This window comes from Phyllopteryx taeniolatus, chromosome 13 (assembly GCF_024500385.1).
Source record: "Phyllopteryx taeniolatus isolate TA_2022b chromosome 13, UOR_Ptae_1.2, whole genome shotgun sequence".
NCBI classification, from domain to species: Eukaryota; Metazoa; Chordata; class Actinopteri; order Syngnathiformes; family Syngnathidae; genus Phyllopteryx; species Phyllopteryx taeniolatus.
Window position 1 is genome coordinate 10,416,344 of NC_084514.1, and position 17,439 is coordinate 10,433,782.

The window sequence follows — 17,439 nt, forward strand, 5'->3', positions numbered from 1 at the left end:
TAAGTGTAGATTTTGTTTAAATAATGACAAGGATGAGTCATTATACCCGAGCTTATTTCCCATGTTTCGGAAAATATGTGATTTAGAGACAGTAAATTATTACGCATAAGTAGTTATTGAAGTGTCAAGAAATGCAATGCAGTAAGCTGAGTGCTTGAGGACATCACTTCTTTCCTGAGTCATTATACATTGAATACATAAAAAGATGCGTCTCTCTCTCTCTCTCTCTCTCTCTCTCTCTCTCTGCGTCTGCGTTAGGAAGTGATATGGAGAAGAAAAAAAAACCACAAGCTGTGTCATTCAGTCTGTCAGCTTTCTGAGGAAAAACGTGTTGCACATTGAAGTCAAGCGCATCCACTCCACTGTGCGCGCATGACTTTTTGTTTTTGGCTCGAGCCTTGGCGTGATCTTACTGCATTTTGTTTGATCAAGCAACCCAGTTGTAAAATGTGGACGATTCCGAAGCCAAGATACAGAAGCGGTTCGTGTGGTGACGGTGAGCCCGAGATCACTGTGAACATCGGCGGGGTCCGAGTGGTGCTTTTCGGGGACGTTTTGAATCGTTACCCGGAGAGCAGACTGGCCGAGTTGGTGAACTGCTCAGCCGCGCCGAATGACGAACTTATGTCGTCTCTTTGTGACGACTTCGACCCCGGCCGAAAGGAGTTTTATTTCGACCGAGATCCAGATGCGTTCAGGTGCATCATCGATGTGTATTACTTCGACGAAATCCACATTAAACGCGGCATTTGCCCCATTTGTTTCATCAAGGAGATGGAGTTCTGGAAAATAGAGCAAAGTGCTTTAGATGAGTGCTGCAAAAGTGACTTGAGCGAGAAGGAGGGGGAGCTGCGGGAGATCGCGAGCAAAGTGAAGGTAATTTTGGAGGACATGGCAGAGGACCAGAGTGCAACGGGCACTCAGAGGTGCCAACGCTTCTTGTGGAGGCTCATGGAGAAACCTGGTTCCTCCTTCCCCGCGCGCCTCGTCGCCATCGCGTCCTTCCTCTCCGTCCTGGTCTCGGCGGTGGTGATGTGCGTGGGAACCGTCCCAGAATTGCAGGTAACAGACGCCGAGGGGGAGCCGGTGGAGCACCCGACTTTGGAGGCCATTGAAACGGCGTGCATGCTGTGGTTCACCGCGGAGTACCTGCTGCGCCTCGCTGCCTCGCCCAACAAGTTACACTTTGCGTTCTCCTTCATGAACATCGTGGACTTCATGGCTATTATGCCTTTCTACGTGGTCCTCGGTCTAACCTACCTCGGCACCACCTCCGTGATGGAACTGGGCAACGTTCAGCAGGCGGTCCAGGCGCTGCGCATCATGCGCATCGCGCGCGTTTTCAAGTTGGCACGCCACTCGTCGGGACTGCAGACTCTCACGTACGCGCTGAAGAGGAGCCTCAAGGAGCTAGGGCTGCTCCTCATGTACATGGGCGTGGGCATCTTCGTGTTCTCCGCTCTGGGCTACACCATGGAGCAAAGTCACCCTGAGACTCTGTTCAAGAGCATTCCACAATCCTTCTGGTGGGCCATCATCACCATGACGACGGTGGGATACGGAGACATCTACCCCAAAACCACACTGGGCAAGTGCAACGCGGCTTTGAGCTTCCTGTGTGGGGTCATAGCCATCGCCTTACCCATACACCCCATCATTAATAACTTTGTGGTGTTCTACAACAAACAGCAAGTGTTGGAGACTGCAGCCAAGCATGAGGTGGAGCTGATGGAGCTTAAGTCTGCTGGGGATGCGCACAGAAAAGACAGCGACAAAGATGACACCTAGAATGAATAGCATTTCAGACTTCAGTGTAAAACAACAACGACATATGGAAATGTTAAAGCTGTGGTCCAGGGGCCACCTGCGGTTTTGCGGTCCGCGGCATATACTAAAATTGTTGTGTAAGCCTAAATTGTGCTTGTTACTTCGTACGCTGGGTGGGAAGTTTGTTTCATCTCTTGCTTCCTTGTATTTACAACCAAAATCGTAACAACATTTCTTTTCGTAAAACTCAGATGACTAAAGATAATTCAGTTACAGCAGCAAATAGCGTGAATCGCCATTCTTTGCATCGCTTTCAGTTCCATGTCAATGTCAGTTTAGGACTGAATGGTATTGTTTTGGTTCTGAATGCGGAGGTGGAATTCTGCTGCTGCTCAGTGCAGGGGCAGATTTGCTCTCCTAGGGTACAGGGCCACTGGCCACCCCAAAGTCCTGAAAAATCCTTGACTTGTTGCTTTATCACTCAACTGTTTTTTTTCCTTCAATGTCGATATGGAGATTAAAAAACATAAATGGGTTGACATTTCTTCACATACATGCTTGTATCTCTTTTGATGTGTTAAATAAATTGAAGGTGAATAATGTAAAAGTGCCCCTTGCGTCTTCTGATTTTTCTGTACACGCCCCTTGGAAGAAAAGGTTTGGACACACCTGTGTTAAAGGTTGGACCAGTGTGGCTATGAAATACTACTATGTAATGTAAAAGACTTTACACTCAACAAAGCTCCACACAAAGAGAAGATAGCCTGCAGGCATTCTAAATTCCTGCTCGTAGACCGCTACGGTGTATCCCTCAGTCGCTTATTATACTGTACATGTATATGTAGACGCACCATAAAATATTTTCGACGGCACAATCACCACTAAAAAAAAGGTGTTAACTGTCTTTTGATATGACATTGAATCTGAAAAGGGGGGAAAAAAAGACTGAAGAGATTGTCGCCCATTTTGAGAGTCAACTACTGTTACAAACCAAGTAAATTTAAACGTGATCCAAACAAAGTTCTTCAGTTTGGGTGGACTAACAATGAATTCAAGAGTTTGTACAGGGTGTTCATTCAGTCATCTTGCATTTATCCAGCTAAGGCAGTTGAGAACAGACTCTTGCAATGTCGACCAGGCAGCGGAATAAAACAGCAAAGTAAAAGCAAATGTAAATACATAGACAACACACTTTACAGTGTGATACACAGTAGTTACATAGTTACATAATACCGGTTCTGTCACAATTTGTAATCGTACGGTATTGGACTCGACCCAAAAGCAGACGGAGGCGGAGGAAGTAGTTGAGAATGGCTTATTTGGGGATAGCTCAGGGTCTGTATTTCCAAGGCGCGATAGTGGTCCGTAGGAGCAAGGAGCGTGCAGGAAGCGGAAGCGTGAGCAGGTGGGAGAGCTTGACAGCGTGGTCGGAGCGGGCAGCGGAGCGGGAGACACGGGAGGACACTGGAGGCGGAGGAGAGGACACGAGGATAAGTACATACGCAGGTCACCAAGTAATCTTTTCAAACACAAGAGCAGAAATTGGACCATACCCCTCCCAGTCCACCAGGAACTGAAAGCCCCTACCCCGGGGCCGCACATCCAGTATGCGTGACACCGTGAAGGCAGGATGGTGGTCGATGCCACGGGGGTGGCGGTTATGGCAGGAGGGCTCAGCGTACGGGTGGAGACTGGCTTGAGCAGAGATACATGAAACGTCGGGTGAATCCTGAGAGACCGGAGAAGCTTCAACTGTACGGAGGTGGAATTGATGATTTTGGTGACCGGGAAAGGTCCAATGAAGCGTGGCGTGAGCTTACGTGATTTGGTTTGGAGAGGGAGGTCACGGGAGGAGAGCCAAACCATCTGACGCACCTTGTATACAGGCGTAGGGAAGCGATGAAGACCCACCACTCGCTTGTTTCTTTCGGCTGAACGAGTCAGAGCAGCGCTGACGTCCTTCCAAATAGATTGGACCCATCGTAGGTGCTCCCTCACCAAAGGAACCGCCATCGTGTGATCCTGTTCCTTAACGCATTCAGTGCCAGCCGTCCCAGTTAACATGGATATTTGACTTCGAAAGCAGTCAGTGGCACTGAATGTGTTAAACAGAGGAGGTTGAAAACCATAGCATGCCATGAAGGGAGACATACCTGTGGCGGAGCTGGTGAGGGAGTTGTGGGCATATTCAACCCACGGTAGAAAGGTGCTCCACGAGGCGAGATTGCATGCAGCAATGCAGGGAAGAGCAGACTAGATTTTGATTCGCCCACTCTGTCTGGCTGCTGTGCCCACCGCCTTGCAGAACTCCTTCCAAACATGGGAGGAGAACTGAGGACCTCGGTCCAAGACAATGTCAATGTGGATGCCCTGAAGTTTGAACACGTGAACGACTAGAAGGTTAGCGGTCTCGAAAGCAGAGGGTAACTTGGGAAGGGGTACGTAACAGACACACTTGGAGAAACGATCTATGATGGTAAGAATAATGGTGTTATCTTCAGAGGGAGGGTAGGCCTGTAATGAAGTCCAAGGCAATGTGGAACTAAGGGCGGCTCAGGATGGGTAAGGGGCGGAGCAGACCAGCTGGGGGTTGATGCGAAGTCTTTCCTCGGGCACAGACGGAGCAGGCTAGGACAAATTCTCGGGTGTCTTTTGCCAGACTGGGCCACCAGAAGTGTTGTTGGATAAATTGGGTGGTACGGGTGATTCCGGGATGACAGGTAAGTTTGGAGTTACTGAAGTACTTCTGAGTGGGCAGAATTGGGCACTTAGAGCAGGGAAGGATGGAGTCCGGTTCCACCGAGCTGGAGGGGGTGAATAAAGGCGAGAGAGGGCATCAAGGTTGCCCTTACAGGAACCAGGGCGGAAGGAGAGGCTGAAATTGAATCGACTGCGAAATAAGGTCCTACCAGCTTGCCGGGGGTTCAGACGTTTGGCGAAATGGAGATAGGCAAGATTCTTATGGTCAGTGCCTCCATTCCTCCAGGGCCCAGATGATGGCCAGCAGCGCACGATTTCCTACGTCGTAGTTCCATTCGGACGGCGAAAGACCACGGAAAAAGAAGGCACAGGGATATAATTTTGTCATTTGGGTCACAACAGAATTATTCCCCACATGCCAAACTAAAAAATGTAATGTAAAAATACTAAGTACTAAATGAATATGCAAATGGTTTATATATGCAGATTTTCTGAAATAGTTGATGCAAATGGCATGCGGCATAATTTAAAGTCATCAACCTTCAGAATATACCAGTAATTCAAAAGGTTTTGAACAAACGTTTTTGAACAAAGCTCACAATATAATAATTATTTTAATATTATTACAATTATTATGCACAACAGAGTTTCATGACATTTGACTGAAAATAGTCATTTACTCAATTTGCAGCATTAGGTGGTCATATTTGCTGAAATCAAAAGCTATTTCAATCAAAAACATCACAAGTCGAGTTACATTGTGAAATAGGACCCCTTATTTGATAGCAGCCTCGCAATTCTTACGTCCATTAAACGTGACGTTTTAGAGCGTTTCGGCTTGAATTTCTTTTGCGATAGTGCATTGTCATCCTTGAAGATGATTTCGTTGATGAAAGCACAGTTTTCAACGTGCCGATACACTTCAGACGTCGCTTCGTGACGGGTGCGCCCTTGGCTGGAACGGAGCCGAGCAGCCCGTTGCAGGTAATGGGGCTCGAAACAGTTCACAGGGTGGCTGCCTGTGGTGCAGCTCCGTGATGGGAGAGTGGTCGCCGCCCAAGCATCATGAATCATCTATTTTGCAGAGTATAATTTTCAGTTGCCTATCACCTCATCACGCCAACATATCATGTGGTAAAGTTGTGTAGTATTGGGACGCTTACAAGTATCGAGTACCAATATCGTTATCGCCTCCGATACCGTTGTATCCCGAGCGGTAACACTAACCAGATCAGGGTGTAGCTTATCGATCCATTACCCTCTGAACTAAGATGAACTGGGTGTAGTAAAAATATTCACCGATACTTTGTGTCACATCCTGCTATTTTTTTTTTTTTTTCCTCAGCGGAAAGGGGAAAGGTGGATATTTGTTGAGGTGGATGACTCAACTGTATTAAAATGGAGGCCACTTGTTTCAGATGTACATAAATAATCCAAAGTCAATAATGCGCTGATAAAAATATCTTGGCTGAGGAAACAATTCAAGTTTCTATTGTGACTTAAAGTTGCATTTCTGGCCAAGATAGTTAATACAGAGTACTTTTTTTTTTTTAGCTATGAAATGAAAAGTCCCAAAAAGAAGGCACTAGCTCAAGCTTTTAAAATAATAACATAACACTGTTTGGTATTTATCTGCGATTGGCTGAGGGCCCGTCCAGGGTGTACGTCGCCTCTTGCCCAAGGTTCCAGCTCACCCGTAACCAGAATGAGGACAAGCAGTAAAGAAAATAGCTGGATGGATGTCATTTTCTCAAATACAATGATATATATACAATCAATAACAGGTTTGCTCTAAAGCTAGTCTGGTAATGGAAGTCCAATAAATAAATAAACATTATATTAATGAATACATGCCAGCAAATATTTTGTGTGTTGTTTACAAAGCAGTCAGTCTCCCTGTAGACATGAAAAGCCAAGAGTCTCATACTGGTAGTGACATTCAAACCGATGTTAGGTAACAGTTTTTTTTTTTCAAATACTTTCTGTCAAGGGCAGATAAAGGCTTCAGGGATGTTATCATTTTTGCCCTGCGATACCTGTGGTTTAATTGGCTCCATGTTAGGAACCAAAGGTCATTTCTGACCCCAGCAATAGCAGCAATCAACTGCGCTCTTTCTTTCATGACAAGATATTGACGCACATGAGGAGTGGAAAGAAAAAGTGGCAAGTTAAAATACACCGTAAAGAAATGACACCAGAGACAAATGCTAGTGTTCATGAAACTATTTAAAAAATGATGTAATGACTTCTATAACGGCGGCACGGTGGGCGACTGGTCAGAGCGTCTGCCTCACAGTTCTGAGGACCGGGGTTCAATCCCCGGCCCCGCCTGTGTGGAGTTCGCATGTTCTCCCCGTGCCTGCGTGGGTTTTCTCCGGGCACTCCGGTTTCCTCCAACATCCCAAAAACATGCATGGTAGGTTAATTGACAACTCTAAATTGCCCGTAGGTGTGAATGTGAGTGCAAATGGTTGTTTGTTTGTATGTGCCCTGCGATTGGCTGGCAATCAGTTCAGGGTGTACCCCGCCTCCTGCTCGATGACAGCTGGGATAGGCTCCAGCACGCCCGCGAGCCTAGTGAGGAGAAGCGGCTCAGAAAATGGATGGATGGACTTATATAACAGATTTCCATCCAAATCTTTTTTTTATAGTGTTGATTCCCTGATAAATACAAGGTGGTTATTAGATCCCAGATGTCAGACTTTCTCACAGCATGTGAATGTACAACGGGTGTCATCACACATGCTGTTCATCACTCTGCAAATAAAAATCAATGTTAGAATGTGGCCATAACCGTCTGGAAACACAGACTGTAACCAGCAAACTTTTAGTCACAGAATGCCTTATATTATTTTATATTCAAATATGTCATATTGTCTCGACTGATATCCCTCAGCAGCAGTGGTACCCAGTTGTCATGGCACCTGGCACCAGTCTTAAATAACAGCCTTGTTCTCTCATTATTCTGCCTCAACCAAACCGTTCGCTTTTAAAATGGACTCCCACGTTGAATGAGCTCTGACTTTCTATTTGACAAAGTTGACAGAGGGAACAAAATGTTTTTTTTTAATTTTTTTTTTTATGTTATGCACCTTTCAAGAATGAGTCATTGCAGATATTGAGAGCTGATGTGAAAGAGGACCTGGAAATGAGAACTGAACCTACCTGAAATCCTTTGAGTCTCCATTTATTCAGATTCAGCCATTCATTTTATGTACTGCTAGCAGCCATTTATACTCACATTCACACCTATGGACTATTTACAGTCTTCAATTAAACTAAGAAGCCATTTTTTTCTGGAATGTGGTTACAAACCGGATAACCCAGAGAAAATCCACACAAGCATGGAGAGAACATGCAAACTCCATGCGCCACAGTGATGTTCCAACCTGAATTAGAATAGCAGAAGTGTAAAATGAATATATTCATTGCAGTCTTGTAGAATTGCATTGTACATAATAATAACATAATGAGCTGCATCAGTGGGAAATTTGAAGAAAAACCTCTCAGTATGATACAACAAACTACTTAAAACATAAACATAATAGGCATTATAATAAGTATTTCGTCGTGGAAATAAGGGTGACAGCATCACAATGAAATTAAGTTGGTACTCTGAGGTTTGCAAGTAAAAAAGAAAACTGCAACAAGAAGTAAATAGTACAGGGCAAAAAGTTGGAAAACATTTACAGTTACTACAGTTAAAGATAACTGTGCAATGGGAGTGAGAAGAGTCGTCTGTTTCTACAGTATGTGTGCCCTGTGACAGACTGGCAAACAGTCCACGGTGTAGTCTGCCTCTCGCCCGAAGTCAGCTGGGATAGGCTCCAGCTCCCCGTGACCGTGAACAGTGAGCAGATTAAATGGTTTCAAAAATGGATGGATGGATGGATGGATGCAGTGAACGTGTTTCTCATGCTGTGTGAGCAAAGGTGGCAAAAGCACTCTGTACTTAGTTGGAATAATAGATACTGTATTTGTGTTAAAAAAGAGACCTGGGGAAAGTAGTAGTGATTCAACCCCTTTAAGTAAAAGTTCAGACTCTGAAATATACACTACTTAGTACGAAAATAATATTAGACTGTAAATTAAAGTACAGTATAATACCAATTATGATTTTTAAAAAAACTGTGTTCACAAAACCTAACATTGTGAACAGATGATCTAATAATGACAACTGACAAAATGATCAATTAACACATCATTCTTGGAAATGAAATTAGAAATCTTGCTTCTCCAAATCTGTTGCTTCATTTTCATTAATGCTTCCTAGTTCACGTTCATCCATGTTGATGCTGTTGCTGTTTTGTCCATCTTTTAATTACCTTCTCTACACTGTTTAAATATAATACTGTATATAACACTCTCTGGCGAAAACTCCACCAGCCACCAACGCTTCCCACCGCTGTGTGTGAGGTGTATGCAGGTGTACCCAATGTTGTGGCATGTGAGGGTATGTTTAAGTACAGCCACAGAGTACGAATGCAGTGTGATCGATAAAACACTTTATTTTACCTTCAGAACTGGCAAATAAATGTTGTGGTTTTGATATGCAGATGACTCGAGAGGTTAATTCAATTCAAAGGCATTTTACAGTCCATGTGTGTAATTTTGTTTCATTGTCAAATTGATGCTTCTGTGAGTATGATGAAAACATAGCACTCAGAAGGGTCAAATTTCACTGTTTTGGGGGGGGGGGGGACAAGTTTGAATGTATGTGAGAAGTGGAGCAGAAGAGTGTGAGACACTTCCCTTTTCCTACATCTGGTTTAAAAACAGTAAGCATGATTATTGATCTGAAGAAAAAAATTGTAAAAGCAGCAGGAAGGTGACATTTCAAACGTCACAATCTTTTCAGTTTGCTGGTGTGATGCAGAACGAGCACTCAGCCTCAACCTCTAAGCCATTGCATTGTATTGCCTCTCGGCCCCCACTCATTCACAGCTGGTCACCAGCTCTGGTGCTCCACGTCTCCAACTGGAGGCTCTTAATGTTCAATACTGCATGTACTTTCTCCAAAGGCCACAGCTGGCTGGAGGACCATCCCTTTTGTTGGGCTGTATCAACATGTACCGATTTGAAGAACCCGTTTAATGGCAGGCTTTGTGGAGTTGAATTGCCATGCCATCCATCCATTATCTACCGCTTATCCTATTCAGGGTCGCAGATGAACAAAAGGCCATGCAAGCCAACTTCGGATGGGAGGCAGGACTTTATGGGCTGAAATATGTGCGACCAGGAATTGAATTTGAATTGACGAGCTGAATTTTCACTGAAGTCCAATAAACTTGACAGTGAATTTAAGAATTTTGTAACCGCAATGAAAATTCAAATGATATATTTTCACATTCAGTTTCATCATTTCAGATTCAGTTCGACAAATTCAATTTCAAATTAGCTGTGACAGACATCCGGGAACTGTAGGAAAAGCAATCGATCGGCGATACACAGATCTCGTCTTCGGCCAATCAGCGTCTTCGTTTTTTATCAAGCTGTTTATCTCCTGCTAATGTCCAAAAGAAAATGGACAAGGGATGCATAAGGGCTGGACTCCAATTCATTCATGTAAACCCGCTAAATTCATCGTATATTTTGAACTTTCGTATATTCCACTTTCCCCAAGATTGTGCATACTTGGTGACTTAAGCATAATCAACCTCCCAAACAAATATTCCCAATCAATACTTGTTGCGTTAGCTGCCGCTAAGAAAACAGTTTTATTCAACTGGAAAAATAAACAATCTAATAATATGAATCACTGGTTAAACCTCATCACAGAGTATATTGCATTAGGAAAAATATCTGCGGAATGAAAAAATGAATTACATAATTACACAGATAGCTGGTCACGCATTTTCAACATGCTGAATCTAGATTCCTCTGCCTGGGTAGAGGACCATCTGACAATAAAGATACTATATTGTAAATGTAACGTAAACGTTTGCCTCCTGTATTATTTGTTGTTGAGGTTGTTGTTGCTTTATTTTTATGGATTGTTTTTCTTGTTTATTCACGGGCCACTCCAGATTTTAATACACCACACCACACCACTCAGGGGCCACTTGCTATATATATGGGGTAGGGCCAATGACTGGAAGTCAGGGACCTGGCAGTCATCGTAACAGTGGGGAAGGTGGGTTCTCGCTAGGCTCATGGCGGTGCTCCCTTCTGGCTGGATGGATGCTTGGCGTGGGGGCCCGACCCCGCCTCCCGATATGGGTGGGGTGGGGTCCTCAGCTCCCGTGGTGCAGGCACAGCACTTACAGGACCCTTCTGACAGCTATTGTGCATGCGAAACATTGTCAGTTCACTTGCATGTGTTCGCAGACACACACCCTTGGGACTTATTCGCTGGGTGTGGGGCCACTCACTCACTCACTCGACAAATAACTTATAACTATGCAAATTTCTTGGGTATCCCCTCACTCACACTCTGGCCCTATAGACGTTTATAATTTACATAGCCACTTCCACCATACTTCAGTTGTACAGCCGGGTCCAGGACCCACGTCCCTGTCCTGTCGAGTCCTGTCCTATATAGTTTTGTCCTTCCCTCGCAGGGTGTAGCATTACTGACCCATACAACACTCAAATCTAATCATGTCATTCTACTAGGTATATAATGCTTTACTTTCCTCATCTTGTTTACAGCTAGTGTTTTGCCTTTTGTTGTCTTCTTTTCCTATATTATTTAGTTACCTTTTCACTCTCTCTCCTTTTTGTATTTTCTGTCACTCCCCTTTAAAAACTGTTCTGTTTGACTGAGGGACTGTAATTCTCAATAAATATCCATCAGAATACAAAGAGCCCACAGTGGCATCTTAAAAAGTCCGCTGTGACACAATAAAACTGTTCTGGCAGATCGGGTGCAGATCTTCCTTTCCACTTGGCCAAACAGGCAAAAAAAAAAGTATATCTTTTCCAAGTGATATGTCATTTAAAAAAAAATAATAATAATTAAAAAAAAATATATATATATATATATATATATATATATATATATATATATATAGCGGCACGGTGGACGACTGGTTAGAGCGTCAGCCTCACAGGGGTTCAAATCCCGTCCCCGCCTGTGTGGAGTTTGCATGTTCTCCCCGTGCCTGCGTGGGTTTTCTCCGGGCACTCCGGTTTCCTCCCACATCCCAAAAACATGCATTAATTGGAGACTCTAAATTGCCCGTAGGCATGACTGTGAGTGCGAATGGTTGTTTGTTTCTATGTGCCCTGCGATTGGCTGGCAACCAGTTCAGGGTGTACCCCGCCTCCTGCCCGATGACAGCTGGGATAGGCTCCAGCACGCCCGCGACCCTAGTGAGGAGAAGCGGCTCAGAAAATGGATGGATGGATGGATGGATATATATATATATATATATGTGTGTGTGTGTGTGCGTGATACAACTGCTTAGCTTCCTGATTCTTTTTCAAAACAATCTTTTGTATACCCTTCTATTGTATGTGTAGACAAGCCATTAAAAAGTCCATGTCTTCTTTAAACATTGTTTTGAAAGGGGTTGTCGGCTTGTGACATTGCTGAAAACCATTTTATGAACTGACGACTGTACCCTAAAGTTTATGACAAGGTCATCCCAAAGTTAAACGCATTGCGGCATCGCATTGACCCGAGTCCACACGAAACCCTAATGGGAAAATGTGCAAAAGCTCAATGAAAAGCTGAAATGGCTTACAAATATTACCATATCTGCATTCTCAGCATGTCTTTGAATTGTAATTAGCCATGGCTTAGAAATTAAATATGAAGGGCAAATGGTCAAATGATGGTGTTCTCACTGGCTGAAAGGGGGTACTTAAAATTCCTGTCTTTCAGAGCTGTTTTGTACAGTTTTCTGTTTTTATTCATGATTTATTTATTAGAATGCGCAACAAAAACATCTCAAAACTGTGCAGCTACGCAACGAAGTGCAGCTGAAAGGCAAAGAAACTGTGGAGTTTAGTACCCAAAGAGAGTTCAGATATGAATCAAGAAGATAAACTTGAATTATTCATTTGCTGACTTCCTTTTCATTAATCTCGGAGAACTAGAAAGTGCTTCACCTCTGCAGAAGTTAAGAATAGCTCCTTTAAGGGACAAAGACGATGATTGAGGGAACAATCTGCCGAGGGTCAGAGTGTGTCAATGGGAACACCCTCCACTATTGTGGGTTACAAACAACTCTGCTCATGTGGAAACTCAAGTGTCTCAAGGCAAACCATTCATCAAATGAAACACTAGGCAGGGGATGTCTTAAAATAAATGAAATCTATTCTCAAGTTCCATAAAATCATGTTTTTTTAATTATACTGGCTGTAAAATGAAAAATGGTATGTGATGAAATTATACAGAAGCACCACAAGGACATTTACATATCAGCCTTAATTACATCACATATGACAACGGTTTCTTGCCATTCTTCATTTGTCACTTTAGAATCACCTATTGTAAAATTAAGTCCAGAATGATTCATATATTAAATAAATTCTTCACTAAAGTATATTTCTAGTTGCTGAATGGATAGCTGGTAGCAGTTATGACACAAGAAAGTATCTTGTAAGACATGCTTCATGTCCACATGGTAAATACCCTTTCTCAAAAGAGGCATAGTCAATGTTCGGTGGTTCTTAAACTTTTTACACCATATACCACCTGAAACAATACTTAGCCCCTCATTATTCTTGGGGACTTTAACAAAGCAAAACTCAACCGCAAACTCCCAAATTCCCTAAAACACAAGCAGCACATTGACTGTCCCACCAGGGCAAACAAAATTGTAGACGACTGCTACGCCACACTCAAGAACTTGTGCCGTGCTAGTCCCCGTGCAGCTTTGGGCTCGTCTGATCACTGTTTAATTCACCTCACACCAACATACAGGCACAAACTTAAAGGTGCGAAGTCTGTGGTGAAAACTGTGAAGACGTGGACCAATGAAACAAAGATGGAACTTTAAGACTGTTCAGACTGCACAGATCGGAGTGTCTTTGAAACTTCCCTAAATACTATGGACATGCCAACAGCTTCTTCCCTCTTGCCATCAACCTCTTAAATTTACCTGCAATGGAATACTATTTAAAAGTTTTTATAATTATTATGAAGTACAGTAACATATGTTGTAAATTCACCGTAAATTAACAGCAATTCGTAAGCGTGCAGTGTAGATAGATGACATAAAGGTACAATAATACCCGTTGCCATTTATACAACAGAATAAGTCATGGCTTCCTGCGAGTATATCAGCTTTGTGTTCTTTCTGATTAAATGTCAGGATTTTTGTTTGATTGTGTGCCGTGAGATTTTTTTATTGTCAAAAAAGGTTGGGACACACTGCTCGATTTTATGTTATGTAATTTACCAAAAACCTTAAGAACGCTGCAAAGATACAAGCAGATTAGGAATACATTTGAAAGCATCTAAATAGTGCAATTTTATCCATAATATCAACTTGTTACTTAAACTCTTTTGCCACTTTTTTGTGTCACTTTAAGTCAAAAGATACCATGAATCAAATTTGAACTTACAATTTTGGCCTATGAATAAATGAATAAATTCTGGGACTAACTGTGGCTATTTTATGGAATATAAAATTGTCCATTCGATTGTACTGTATATGATGACCTCGGTGGTCATCTGGCAAACAACCTCACCGACTTAACTATACGAGCCTAGAAGCATCTCCGCTGTCAATGTAAGCTGAGGAAACCATGTGTCCTACCGCCCACACAATTCTCCACAGGGACCTCTGAGAGCATCCTTAGCAGCTGCATCACCACCTGGGTGAGAAACTGCGCACCGCGTCAAATCGCAACACCCTGCAGCAGTTGTAAAGATGTAAAGATCACCAAAGGCTTCAGTTTACAAAAAGGATGTGGAAATAAAGGACGTCATTCAAGCCACATATGAAATTGCTTCGCCTCTGCTCTATGACTTATGGTTCTGTAAGAGTCCATCAGGGTCGGTAAAAATGGCAAACACACCTTCACACAAGCTCTCAGGCTCTTCAACTGGAGGACTGAACTGATTCCACACACACACACACACATTCATTTATGCACACACTTCTTCTACATGTGTGCATGGAGGTAGAATTGAATGTTTCTATATATCGAGTGTACCATGTTATAGACAGCAATGAGTGAGATGTTTACTTATTTGGAGCTCTTTACTCAATTCTCACCTGTAATATGTTTACATCCCTGATATTTTCTACCACTACTGTAATTTATTATTATGCACCGTTTCATCTGACCACTATGGAGTATATTATCATCATTATACTGGACTGTGCAGTATATGAAGCACCATGGCACAAGATGGATTTATTTCACACTAGGTCAAGTGTATGTACAAACGTTTATGTTATATGGTTAAAAAAGAAAAAAAAACATGATTTTGAATATTCAAACCATTGAATGCTTTGCAATTAATATTAAAGTATAGTTCCATGCTGTTTTTTTTTTTGTGCAAATCTAGAAAATTCAAAACTAGAAAGGCTTGAACTTCCACAGGAAAACAAACATTCCTATGGATTCTATGCCCATTTAGCATTATGAGAGTCTCCAGCTCTGCCTTGGAAACGTGATTATCGGGTCAATTCAATTAATGTGCATTTGCAGAACTGCATTATCAGGACAATACCACAGAGGCCTTTGTTATTGTTTGACGTTCAAAGTCATTGCTGCCGGTGTCCTCCTCTGTCCCCAATGGCCGACACGCACTCTGGTGGAGAATCCATTACAGCTTTAGGATTAACTTGACGATAGGCACGTCATTTGCAGGGGGTCCCTATGTTCTTGGGCTAAAGCATGATATCAAGTAAGGTCAATGTGCCCCAATAGTACTTGAACGGAAAGAACCACTGCTCTGGACGACATAGATTATAGTGTACGTGTTTATGCCTGCTGGGTGGTATTAGAGGCAAAGATAATCCTCACAGCAGTCTGGAAGCGAGTAGTCCTTTAGAAAGAACGTAAAGGTCAAATTCACAACACATGAAGCTGCATTTACTGAAAAGATCCATCCATTTTCTTGTTCGCATTAGGGCCACAGCAGTCTACCAGCATGGCATATATAGACAACTATTCACGCTCACATTCACACTTAAGGTCAATTTAAGTCTTCACTTTACCTCACATGCATTTTGTAAGGAATATGTGAGGAAGCTGGAGTCCTCTGACAATGTTCAATTCTCAAGTATGTGATGTTTATGTCCCTGGTTCAATCAATGTTACTATTAGGTGCTGCTTGCATATTTAAACGTCGCATGTTAGTCTGGTGTTAATTTTGTGTATTCCCACTTCAAATCTGCCATTCAAGTGAGGATGAAGAAGATACCCAATTTCCTCCACCATGCATACAAAAACTGTGGAGGCTCTGAGCAACCAGAACAGCATAACAAATGCTGATGACTAATGACAAAATAGTCTCACAGGCATGCACCACCTGCTTGCCAGGCGAGGCCCACCGTTGCCATCACCGCAGCGATTTTTAGCTGGCACGTGATTTCTCAGCGAAAACAAAGCAGATCTGAAAGGCGTGAACGGAGAAATCTTTACCAGTCTTCCACAGTGGTGCAAAAGTACTATACATGTTTGTATTTATGTAAACAAGAGTAAAAAAAAAAAAAAAAAAAAAAAAAAAAAAAAAAAAAACAACATACAAATCAGGTATAAACAGCACGTCGATGATGATAAAGCTTGGCTATGTTAGCTTGACTGTTGTGATTGCCTTAAATGGATCCGTTACTTTGAATATCAAGAGTGTATATGAATAGCATCCTATTTCGCTATTATTATCCAAATCAACTCTGTATTCAGGTTTAGGGGTAGCACCCGGTAAGTTTTTCATTAATTCCTACTCCTATGAAACATGTACATTGGTATCAAAGGACAAAATCTACTGCTGCCCTCTATTTGTTTTTTTTTGTTTTTTTTGTATGTTTGTTTGTTTTGTGGCACGGTGGCCGACTGGTTAGAGCGTCAGCCTCACAGTTCTGAGGACCTGGGTTCAATCCCCGGCCCCGCCTGTGTGGAGTTTGCATGTTCTCCCCGTGCCTGCGTGGGTTTTCTCCGGGCACTCCGGTTTCCTCCCACATCCCAAAACATGCATTAATTGGAGACTCTAAATTGCCTGTAGGTGTGACTGTGAGTGCGAATGGTTGTTTGTTTCTATGTGCCCTGCGATTGGCTGGCAACCAGTTCAGGGTGTACCCCGCCTCCTGCCCGATGACAGCTGGGATAGGGTCCAGCACGCCCGCGACCCTAGTGAGGAGAAGCGGCTCAGAAAATGGATGGATGGATGTTTGTTTGTTTTGTTTTCATCTTGTTTTGTGTTTTTCTTCTCCTTCATTTGAAACCACATTCAGCAGCAAATGAGCTCATCATTTCAAAGATATCTGGCATTGTTAAAACATTTCTGGTGGCCATGCAGATGTATGTTTGAGGTCTTGGAAAATCAATCCATCCATTTTCTGTATCGCTTCTCCTCACTCGGGTCACGGGCATACTGGAGCCTATCCCAGCTATCTTCGGGCAGGAGGCGGGATACACCCTGAACTGGTCGCCAGCCAATCGCAGGGCACACATAAACAAACAACCATTTGCACTCACATTCACACACAATTAACCTACCATGCATGTTTTTGGGATGTGGGAGGAAACCGGAGTGCCTGTAGAAAACCCACGTAGGCACGGGGAGAACATGGTGGGGCCGGGATTTGAACCCCGCTCCTCAGAACTGTGAGGGAAATGTGCTAACCAGTTGGCCTGTCTTGGTATAAATTTAAATAATATTAATAATAATAATAAATACATGCTATCCATAAATGCATAAATTGTATGACAAATTTGCATTAGTGAGTGTTTTGAACTATTCCAATATATAACTGTGATTTACACCCACATATTGTAGATTGAAAGGGGCTTTGTGGACAGAAGTGGTAAGTGAGCCTATTATTTAAGGAAGTTCCAGCAGCTTTA

The 17,439-nt window shown here is 42.9% G+C and overlaps 2 protein-coding genes across 2 annotated transcripts; one reads left to right on the forward strand and one right to left on the reverse strand.

Annotated features, from left to right (window-relative positions):
- Positions 1–211: 211 nt before the first annotated feature.
- Positions 212–2,353, forward strand: LOC133487381 (potassium voltage-gated channel subfamily F member 1-like). Its single transcript, XM_061793831.1, has one exon. It carries the CDS (start codon positions 373–375, stop codon positions 1,786–1,788), a length of 1,416 nt encoding a protein of 471 aa, XP_061649815.1. The 5' UTR covers positions 212–372; the 3' UTR covers positions 1,789–2,353.
- Positions 2,354–2,541: 188 nt separating this feature from the next.
- On the reverse strand, positions 2,542–3,836 carry LOC133487383 (uncharacterized). The gene is made up of 2 exons (XM_061793834.1): positions 3,321–3,836; positions 2,542–3,231 (listed from the first exon to the last, which is right to left on the reverse strand). The coding sequence occupies exons 1-2, from the start codon at positions 3,829–3,831 to the stop codon at positions 3,098–3,100; spliced, it is 645 nt and encodes a 214-aa protein (XP_061649818.1). The 5' UTR covers positions 3,832–3,836; the 3' UTR covers positions 2,542–3,097.
- Between the last annotated feature and the right edge of the window lie 13,603 nt (positions 3,837–17,439).